This window comes from Ptychodera flava, chromosome 18, assembly GCF_041260155.1.
Source record: "Ptychodera flava strain L36383 chromosome 18, AS_Pfla_20210202, whole genome shotgun sequence".
In the NCBI taxonomy this organism is placed as follows: Eukaryota; Metazoa; Hemichordata; class Enteropneusta; family Ptychoderidae; genus Ptychodera; species Ptychodera flava.
Window position 1 is genome coordinate 33,307,569 of NC_091945.1, and position 10,368 is coordinate 33,317,936.

The window sequence follows — 10,368 nt, forward strand, 5'->3', positions numbered from 1 at the left end:
TATGAGAAACTCCACGCTCCACAACGCAACGACACGTTACTTTGACTTTGACTCTGCCTTTAACCCTAATTATTTCTTAAATAAAATGTTTTGATTATCCGAAGAATGGGCATTTCGAACTGGGGATTGGTGAATACCTAGAAAAACGAACTTAGATTATTGTAGTAAGTTATGACCGTTCTAGGGGGTCATTTTAAGGTACTCGATTCACGATTCAATATGGCGGCTACCGAAGCAAGTCCGGTGAGTGACAGTGCAATGTTTACCTTCATATTTTTCTAGATTCTTTTCTGGACAGTGATTTCTCTCACATCAAAGCTACTTGCCACATTTCTGTCTTTCGCCAAATTGTTATGGTTTGATGGGTTCTGACGTAGTTTTTATTTTTTACTGCTGTCCTGTCGCCAGGTGCCGTTCGCCGTTTTTCACATTCTTTCTGTCGTTTCAATGTGGTTACTATCCTACTTGGCCTGTAATTCGTATTTGCAAGGACCCAAAAGTGTATATCCGATCATTCATGTATAGTTATTTGTGGTGTATATCGCGCTATTAGTATTTCATTGGAACATTTCGACGTTCATCGAAACATGCATGCACCGATCATGTGGTAGGAGTGCAACACACAGCCGAATGAGTGGTGAGGATACAAATCGTACAACGTTTTCAAACGAAAAGAGGACACACACAACTTCACAAGTCGCAATCTAGCTGTCACTTTTCATAAAAAAGACTGTTTTAATTTGCACGGTTTTTATTAAATAAATAATCAAGAAAAAGTTTAAATGATATTGTACTTTGTCCATGGAGTCTGGAGGTAATAAACATTAACATTGCCTTCGCACACCATATAGCTCAATTATATATGCAGTCATAAACCCTGCAGCGAGATGTTGCTCCAGGGTCTATTATGCATCACAGTGAAGTTGCAGTGTTTACATTTTGGTTTGTGGTCATTAAGGTAGTCCGATGCACTGGATGTTTTGAATTAGTGTTGATGCTTTATGTGATTAACAACATCTATGTGATTAACAACATCTATGTGATTAACAACATCTATGTGATTAACAACAAATTACAAAAGCACCATGATGTACAAAAAATAGTAAAACAAACAGTGTCTTTTATACTTAAGAACAATAACAACTAGATTGGAGTCTATTCCTTTTAGCATTTAAGCAGTATTAGTAGTAGAAGGAGAAGCAGTAGGTTTTGTCGTGACATATAATAATAATTGATTAATTGATATAATCAGTAATATTATCAATGATATGAAAATGTAACATCTGATTCACAAATCATCAGTCAATTCGTTTCAAACAATTTCAATAATTCCAGTGGGTCGTTGTCAATAATTTTGTATTAGGTGAGTAACACAAGGTTGTACAACACAGTCTTCAGTTCCTTCTGTGTATTATAACAATAATCAGTTGGATCTTCTTGTAGCCCAGAACTCCACATATTTGCCATAGTCTGTATCAGATTTACTCACCGGTCTCATCATTTGTCTCCAAGTCTGCCCTGCATGTTCAGTCTTCAACCTTTTCTGTTTTATTAGCTACTATAGACTATAGTCTATAGAAGCTATTGGGATGGGTATCCGTCCGGCGTCCGTCGTCAGTCTGTATGTATGTATGTATGTATGTATGTCCGTTTGTGAGGCGTCCGTCCACTCAAATATCTTGAGAACCGCAGTACTTACTGATTTGATATTTGTTGTGTAGATTAAAAATATGATTTTGAGAAACTATTTTTTTTAATTTTTCGATATTGTTGAAAATAGGCAAATTAATGCCAAAAAAGGTGTTTTTGGTAAAAAATCTTCTTCTTCATAACTGCTGGTCAGACAGCTTTGTTATTTGGTATACAGGTCCCTGGGGATAACCTAACTTAGATTTGTTCAAATTGTGATGAAATATACAAATATGTATTTTTGAGGAATTTTTTTGTCATTTTTGGTCAAAGTTTGACTTACATTGTATGTAATTCTTGTACTGTATAAACCCTATCAATTCACCCAGAAAAAGATAATTAATATGATTTTAAATAATTGAATTAATTAGGAAATTATCAAAGCCAAATAATTTTAGTGTGGAATTAAAACGAAAGTTATCAGAAAGTTCAACTTTTTTTACAGTTCATAGTGAATTGAGGATTAAAACATGTAAAGGCAACTTTCCTGAATCCCAACTTTGATATATTCTGAACCACCATTTATATTTATCTAAAAGAAATTGCTCATAATAGTTTGTCATGATAGGGTGGTCAAATAAATAGAGATAGAGAAAGTTCTAATTTCCATTTATGGTTGACTTGGTAAGGATAAAATAAGATTGCTTTTTGAGGAAAAAAATAGAGTGGTCTATTAAAAGAGTGGTCAAAGTGATAGGTTTTTATGGTAAAGCTGGGCTGTAAGATTCCTCATGTGCTATTTATAGCAATTATGCAATCTATGTAAACAGTGCAATGAAAGTGTAACATGATTCCTTATAATGCTTTTGATGACCTTGAACTTCTTAAGTTTCAAACATTTGTCTCTTCAGTGTGCTTTCTCTGAGTACGTACAGTCTCAACGTATTCAACAGAACTTACTTACAATGTTAATTTGAAAGTTAAAATGTGCTTGGTTAATAGGATGAAAATATTGATATTAAAAGATAATAACCAGCTCAAGATTCTTCATAACCTGACAGATATGCTGTTTTTTTATGACGTAAATCTTGATTTAAGCAAGTCTTGTTTACTTCAATTAGAATGTAATTAACTCTCGTTTATTTGCTATTATAGACTAATATAGTCTGATGAAATATGTAAATCTGTATTTTTATGGAATTTTTTTCCATTTTTGGTCAGGCCATCCTGAAATGAGCTATCAAAGATCCACCTTCTTCATCAATATATGTGTCATAAAAGGTTATTCTCTACATAACACAGCAGAGCTCTGTCACTGTTGAGTCGCTTGTTTTTTCAAAACCACTGGTCAGACAGCTTTAATATTTCGTTTACATGTCCCTAAGATGACCTTAGTGAGATAATATCATTCAGTCAGGAAATACTTAAGTTTGTATCCATGTCTATAGTAGCTTCAGGGACTTTGGCCCTATGTTTATAATAATGTAGCAGCAGCAAATTTACTATATCTTCTTTTAGTACACTCTGACAAGTACCATGATCTTACTACCAGTATAATATATTCTCTATTAACATATCCAATATTATTGGTCTAGACTGTAGTGTGTTTAGCAGCTCCAAAGGTCTCTTGTCTAATTTCCCAGCTAGATTCTTAATATTAATGACAGATACGTGTTAGTTCCCAGTCATGTCAGAGTCAATAATACTGAAGCATATCAGCTAGGTGAGAACGTCCACTGTTGCATGTCATAGAGTGTAAAACTCAAGTATTTCCAGAAATCCTGCTTTTTCAAAATGCCTTCATATGATTTTTATTTTCCACTCACACTGGTTGAACAGGGGCAGTTCACGGTAGAGTTGACTTTTCAGATCCTCAGATCTTCAGATCAGATTCAGACCTCAGATCCTATAACTTCAGTTGCAGATTCGAATTTACAAGCCTTTTACAATACCCTATTAAGAGTATGATTACAAGATTTAAAATAATAATTTGAATATATGTACAAGGCAGGTATGAAAACAAAAAACAAAAATGTCTACATAAACGTTTTTTTCTCAGCAAGCTTCAACGAACACGGGTTTACAATTACAGATTACCTAACTTGCTTCTTCCGACCCCTGAATTCCTGATCTAGCCTGGGGTCACTGGCCTTCAGCATTGATTAATTATATTCCCTCGCCATCAATATTACAAACAATGGTAAAATATGGACAGTCGATAGCCGGCATTTACATGATCGTCACGGTCTTGATCGTGCGATCGCTGGTGTGTTTATCTCTATGTATTGACTATAGAGGGCGTATATCGGCACTAACTTGACGTTCCTTCCATCTGCCATGATTGCTTGATTGCCTACACATGTGATCACATAACAAGTGGAATCATTGCGCACCCTGTCTTCGACTGATGACGTTCTGATTCTGAGATCGAAGTTTTTAAGTTCAAGATTCAAGATAGAAATAAAATAATTTCTAAAGCCTTTTAAAATCTAAATTATATTTTATTTATCAGTATATTACATTGAAAGTTGTGAAATTTGAATTCCGAATCTGTGTCCGAAGTTATAGGAGCTGAGATCTGGGATCTGAATCTGAAGTGATCTGAATATCTGAGGATCTGAAAAGTCAACTCTACCGGCAGCTCATCATGCATACATGTAGCTAGTAGATATTTAATCATCAATTAGTTGCATGGCTTTGAAAAACTGAAAATTATCATCATAAATTACAGCTATTTCCCATTTATTTTAAACTTGTCTTCACTACACCTTCAGTGAAATGGATTTTTGTGTTTTTGTTTTCACCAAGATGGCTGATACTAGCATGCATGTGACCATTGAAGATCAACAGAAGATCAATGTATTTGCCCGTAAAAATTCAAAGCTGGGTGAATTGAAAGATGAAATTGAGGGCAAGAAGGTAAGAATACAGCACAGATTCTACTCCCAGCCAAGATTTATAGTAATATGGAATACATGTTGAATAGGTAAAATGATCAGATTAAAAGTTGTGAGATGTTGTAAGATTTGGACCATATTTCAGTACATTGCTAACATTATGAGTTCCTCATCAGTCAGGTTTTCATCAATTGTGTGTAAACATTACAACATATGGGTAAAATCCCTTGGTATCAGTGAAAATCCTACATTTTCTTTGAGTCTTACTGTCTAGTGTTGCAATGTTGGAGGCCAACACTTGCATAGAATTCAATGGGAAATTGTTATCATCTCCAGCCACAGGTGACTATCTAGTTTTAGTGGATATGAATATTTATAACTAATGTGACTGTGTGTATAACATCCAAAGCTGCCCTGATTAAAACAGAAGTTGAGTTGGTGAGAGTGTTTACGGAATCAGCAAGACTGTATGATTGGTATCATATCTTTTATGTTCCATGAGTGTGTTTGTGCATTTCATACAGCAATGGAACAAGGCTTTTCATGTCATCTTCATGTTTTGTATTGTAGAAAGAGCTTCAAAATTTGGAAGATGCAGCAGATGAGTTATTGTTAGTAGATGATGAAGAACTTATTCCATATCCTTTTGTCATCACAGTAATGGATATTTCACCTGTGTGACTCTTTCTCATGTTCAATCATATGTACGGCAGAATGTGCTACTCGGATGGACACATACTACTTGTAAAGTGTCTACTGTCCATATTCACCTCATTGTGTTTGGGTTTTCCCATTATTGTGTGTTTTTGTGTACATTTTTTCAATGAAAAAAAGAAAGCCATTGCAAAAAATTCCAATGAACGAAGACTACTCTGTCATAGGCAGATTCTTCTAGCATAATTTGTAGTAGATTGATTGGAGTTTAAGGTGGATATCTCAGATACATTTGCACTTTTCATGTAAGTATACCAAATGTTTTCCTGAGACACAGGTTTACATATACATATATGTGTGCATGTATATGTTACATATCAAAACAAATATGTGTACATCTTTGCTGTATTGAGTGTTTCCTTAACAGTTCATACTTACCAGATTGGAGAAGTATTTGTAAATCAGACGATAGAACAGACACAGGCACTTTTAGAAGAAGAAAAGAAATATGTTCAAGGGGAAATAGCGGAACTTGAAGAACAAGTCAATGATATCAAAACACTCTTGTCAAATCTAAAAGTTCAGTTGTATGCAAAGTTTGGCAAACACATTAACTTAGAAGCAGATGAAGAGATGGCATGAAGTCAAGTTGTTGCTTCAAAAGATTTATAACTTCCATTTTTTCATTTTATTTTTGATAGTGTATCTAGTATCTAGTGTTTTGCAAACATTTTGTCAAAAGTTGTTTTTACACTCTCTTTTATGCAGAACAGTACAAAATAATTTTGGTTTTTGTCTTTGTAGTAGTGAAGGATGACCAAATAACACTACTTGATACCAAGTTTTCTGTTCCACAGACCATATCTGTGATAATTTAAATAAATTTAGCTAGAGATTTGTAAATTTTTGGCCGGTGACTTTCACAATACTGTTCATCTCTCCAAATCATGATGGAATAAAACATTAAATGTAGTAGAAGTGCGTTTGTTCATAATTGTATATATGTGGTACAAAGGAGTGCATTCAAACTGTAAGATGGAGGTATCATGGCCCAGTAGGTAGGGTGTCAGACTTGCAGTCAAATTATGGTGAGTTCAAGACATGCTAAGTCCAGAGTAGCAGACTCACTATCAGAGGATGGTTATTTGAGACTAGCGTGGTTATGTGTCCTTGAGCGAGGCACTGTACTTCTCATTACTCTATTAGGTTATGGATATCTCATCCTGTAAATGGGCTTCTTACCCATCAGATGACAAAATAAAATAAGATATAAAAAAACGTAAATATATGTCAATGTATTTTTCAGTGCAAAGATACATTATTTGTGTTTCAAGAAAGAACAAATGATTAAATAAATTGTCATTATGTGAGGTAATTTTGATAATTTGTTTTTATGAGAAGAATGCTTATTTTGCCCATTGGGGCATTCTTAGTAATTGGCTGTCAAAACTGTGCTCTAACCCTAGATACTCACACTGATCTTATTGGCAGACATTTTTCTGGACACACACAGCTCATCATTGGCTGTCAGAAGTCTGCTCTCTACTCAGACCGTCTCATTGGCTGTCAGAGTTCTGTTCTAGATGCTGTCATAGCTCCACATTGACTTCACAATATTGCTCTATAAACCTGCCCATACATCACCTTTATTAAGAAGATGAGTGCAGCTCATTGTTATGCAATCTCAAGCTTGTTCTGTGGAGTTTGGCTTGGCTGGACCATTTAGGGCCCATCAACATACAAGAGAGAATATTGTGTGTCGCAGACAAGTGGCTGTAAGAAAATATCAACTCTGTTCCAAACGTAAACCTAGGAGACAATTTCCAAATTATTTATATTCAGGGTGCTCAAAAAAATTCAAATTAGGAGCAAATTGTCATGTATTGGGAGGAATTTGCACACTCCCCCATAGAAAGTTTTTGATTGGGAAACAGGAAAAGAAAGTTTCCAGTAAGAAGAATGAGCTCACTGTCACTGTAATATGGTTGCCTTTAACTTTAAGTTCAGTTTAAAGCACAGTTTAGAATTTGTCAACTGTAAATCAATAGCTAAACATTTTTCGATATTTATAGATCCTGAAAAAAAAATTACAGATAAGAAAAAAATTCCGTTTAACAAAGGTGATATTTTCCATATAACAAAAAAGCTGAACAATAGCAGTAAGTTTTAGCAGTGTAATATTCAACAGTTATTCATTATACTATGTTGTTGAATAACCAGTATCTACCTGTATTTCTCAATACTTGCTTCCCCACCCCTACCATATTTAGTTCATGCATTCATATTCAAATATTTAAGTTCACCCAGGGGTTACATGGCTATGGCAGTTATGCATTTCAATTGAATTCTGTGTTTGTCGGTCGTTATTTGTACTGTTGATTGCTTCTTGTCGGCAGAATCCTAGAGCAGACAGTTTTCGCTGAATTCAAATTTGAACGCAAGATAAATATTGTACAAGCTTTTTCATTGAAAAGAGAGGTCATTAACAAGAATACTACTGATGGTGTGGTGACGTTATTTGGCGCACATAATAGATTTTCTTTGACGTGCAAGAAAATGTTATTGAATTAATATTTTAAATATATGCAAATAATATCTTATTGTTATGGGCAATGTTTGTAACCATGACGAAGGTTAATGTGTTCGCTAGATCATCATTTTGTATTATTACAGGTGAATGATCCAACTGCCAAGTGAATGCCAAGGAATTCAGGCAATTCCAGTTTAATTAGCTCTATGCTTTTCTGTACTAAGTAAATATAGAATTTATGCATGTATACATTGAACTGCTATATAATTTGCATTTTCTGATATATAAGGCACACACATCCATTGTATAATTGTATAAAGTGTGCATCGAAATTTGGTTTTGAAAGCCTAATTAAAGATATTAATTGCCAACTGTTCTAAGAATAATACCGACTCATTCCCACTGATATCATACTTCATTGCAAAATTATCCATGGTCGTGGTTTGTTCAAAAAGACAGTTTACCTCTTCCATCTGCTTTGTTTCTTATTCAAACACGGAAATTTATTCAGTTCGTACAAACTCAATGGCTTGTACGCACACGTACAAAGTAACATACTGAGAAATTACAGAGGACATGTAATATATTTGTCTCTCCAACTAGTAACTACGCGTGCAATTTCTTTAAGAATTTATCATTGCACTTTGAATGTATTGTTAGACAAGCACAAGTATAATTCACTTGCACCGCATACATGAATGAAATACTGAAGATGTGTGCATGGCCACAGCTGGTCCAGGACAGCCCACTGTGGTTTTGGTTCAGGTGGGCTAACCAAGGTCAAAGGTCATTGGAATTAGTTTTGAGTCTTGTAGAATTTTGAATCTTGTTATCTATTAAACCTAATGTCCCTATCATATGTCAAGTATGTTGAGCATGATTGCAAAGGCAGAAGAATATACATGTATACTATACAGTTCACTACTATACAGTAAAATATTATAGCAGGCATTATTACACCTCACTCATTCAGCGTGCACTGCCATTGGTTAAACACGACTCACGTGACATGTAAAAGAACGTGATGATGCCCTCTGCGAATGTGATGATGCCCTCTGCGAACTTGATGATGCCCTCTGCATTTGATATTACATGGATGACGTCATTTTACTTACTGCGCATCCTTTCTGCGCAAAACAAATTGTCGTTCGCTTGTTGTACTTTGCAGTTGGCAACTTATGGCTGCGAAACGTCATGCAGAGCTGTCACCGGCACAGTTAGACGGTATTTTGATGCGAGTAAACAACAAACGAATGAAAATGGTAACAAGGAATGCAATTTTTGTGTTCAGCGACTCTGCAAGAAACAAATTTGGATACGCCACCGAGGAGATCGGCAAACTTCAGCGGCAACCCTAGACTCGGCACTGACAACATTTTACGCTGAGGTCCGTACTCGGAAAGCGAACTGTACTCGAAGAAGTCTTTGTGTTTTTGTTTCTTTGCATGTTTGCTTGTTCGGTGTAATAAAAATAATAACACATGAGAGCTTGGGCAAGACACGATTTTTTGCCTGCCCTCGGGCTGGTGGTCATGATCGAAATACTGATGATGCCCTCGCCTACGGCTCGGGCATCATCAGTATTTCGATCATGACCACCATCCCTTGGGCAGGCAATAAATCGTGATCTTGCCCTCGCTCTCATGTGTTATTATTTAATAGCGTTGATCGCGATTTCGGGTTTGTTACTAAATATAGCTGCACGCGCGCGACTTTCGGACAAATATGCTGAAATTCGGACAAACTTTGTCGTTGTATGCGCGGCTGATGTTGCAGCTTGTAGTCTCAGTCATCAATTCATACGAATAAGTGTGACGCTAAATAGCCTTTCTAACATTCGCAGTTTTTATTTTTGTCGTTTATGCGGAAAATGCGGACAAATGTTTATTTATGCATATTAATGAGAGAGAACAGTGACGTCATTTGCGATCAGCGCTATTCACAATGGGATGTTTTTGGATCAGACCTTGCAAGGCACAATCTGATTAAAATCAGATGTAGAGAACGGTGACGTCTATACTTGCCAGTATTCTCTTGCTGTCGCCTCTCACTACAGATGTAGTCAGTGAGAGGTGACAGCAATAGAATACAGTGCAAGTATAGACGTCACCGTACTCTACATCTGCTTTTAATCAGATTGTTGCAAGGCAGTAGGTGCTGAGCCATCACATAGTGCAACTAACAGAAGGTTCTACAAATTTTTATAAATATTATCACCTCTTTTGCAAAACTGAGATTGTGTGGACACTTACTTGAATAGCACATAAGGTATATCATTAATTATACAGCAGTTAATTCATGCAAAGATCGGGCAGCAGTCGGTGATATAGACATTTCCTGGCTTTGATTACTTAATTAAAAAGAGTCTTATGAGAAAGTCAATGTTTTTGTCTGAATCTGCAGAGTCCCTATAGTAGACAGACTGTGTCTGAATTGTAAATCATTGCCATACTTTGACACAACAGTATCTCAGTAGGGGTGTCGTGAGTTCTCAGTGAACAGATACAAATCATTATAGATCAATTCATACTCCATTCACAGGTCAGCCTCAAGACTCGCCTTGCTATACTAGTGACTGTTCATTGAAATGATGGAAATGTCAAAAGCTGCAGCTATACTTCTACTGAATCAAACACTTCCTCAGCGATTGCATTGGTT

At 35.7% G+C, this 10,368-nt stretch overlaps 2 protein-coding genes across 3 annotated transcripts in view; one reads left to right on the forward strand and one right to left on the reverse strand.

The window, feature by feature from the left end:
- The window catches only part of LOC139117439 (WD repeat domain phosphoinositide-interacting protein 4-like), a 277,044-nt gene that overhangs the window by 158,436 nt on the left and 108,240 nt on the right, over positions 1 to 10,368 (reverse strand). The window lies entirely within an intron of this gene.
- LOC139117427 (prefoldin subunit 4-like) lies at positions 42 to 6,010 on the forward strand. Of its 2 annotated transcripts, none has more exons than XM_070680535.1 (4): positions 42 to 164; positions 4,438 to 4,548; positions 5,097 to 5,163; positions 5,614 to 6,010. In XM_070680535.1, the coding sequence occupies exons 2-4, from the start codon at positions 4,438 to 4,440 to the stop codon at positions 5,820 to 5,822; spliced, it is 387 nt and encodes a 128-aa protein (XP_070536636.1). In that variant the 5' UTR covers positions 42 to 164; the 3' UTR covers positions 5,823 to 6,010. The 2 variants fall into 2 exon arrangements, with proteins under 2 accessions (XP_070536636.1, XP_070536635.1); XM_070680534.1 differs by having other exon boundaries at positions 69 to 243.

Bases quoted from the DNA above. Each gene is read 5' to 3' on its own strand.
- LOC139117427 (XM_070680534.1), top strand. From the start codon at position 172: ATGACCGTTCTAGGGGGTCATTTTAAGGTACTCGATTCACGATTCAAT. The intron at 4,549-5,096 runs GTAAGAATACAG...TTTGTATTGTAG, and splicing joins ATGAAATTGAGGGCAAGAAG to AAAGAGCTTCAAAATTTGGA. The intron at 5,164-5,613 runs CATATCCTTTTG...TAACAGTTCATA, and splicing joins AGATGATGAAGAACTTATTC to CTTACCAGATTGGAGAAGTA.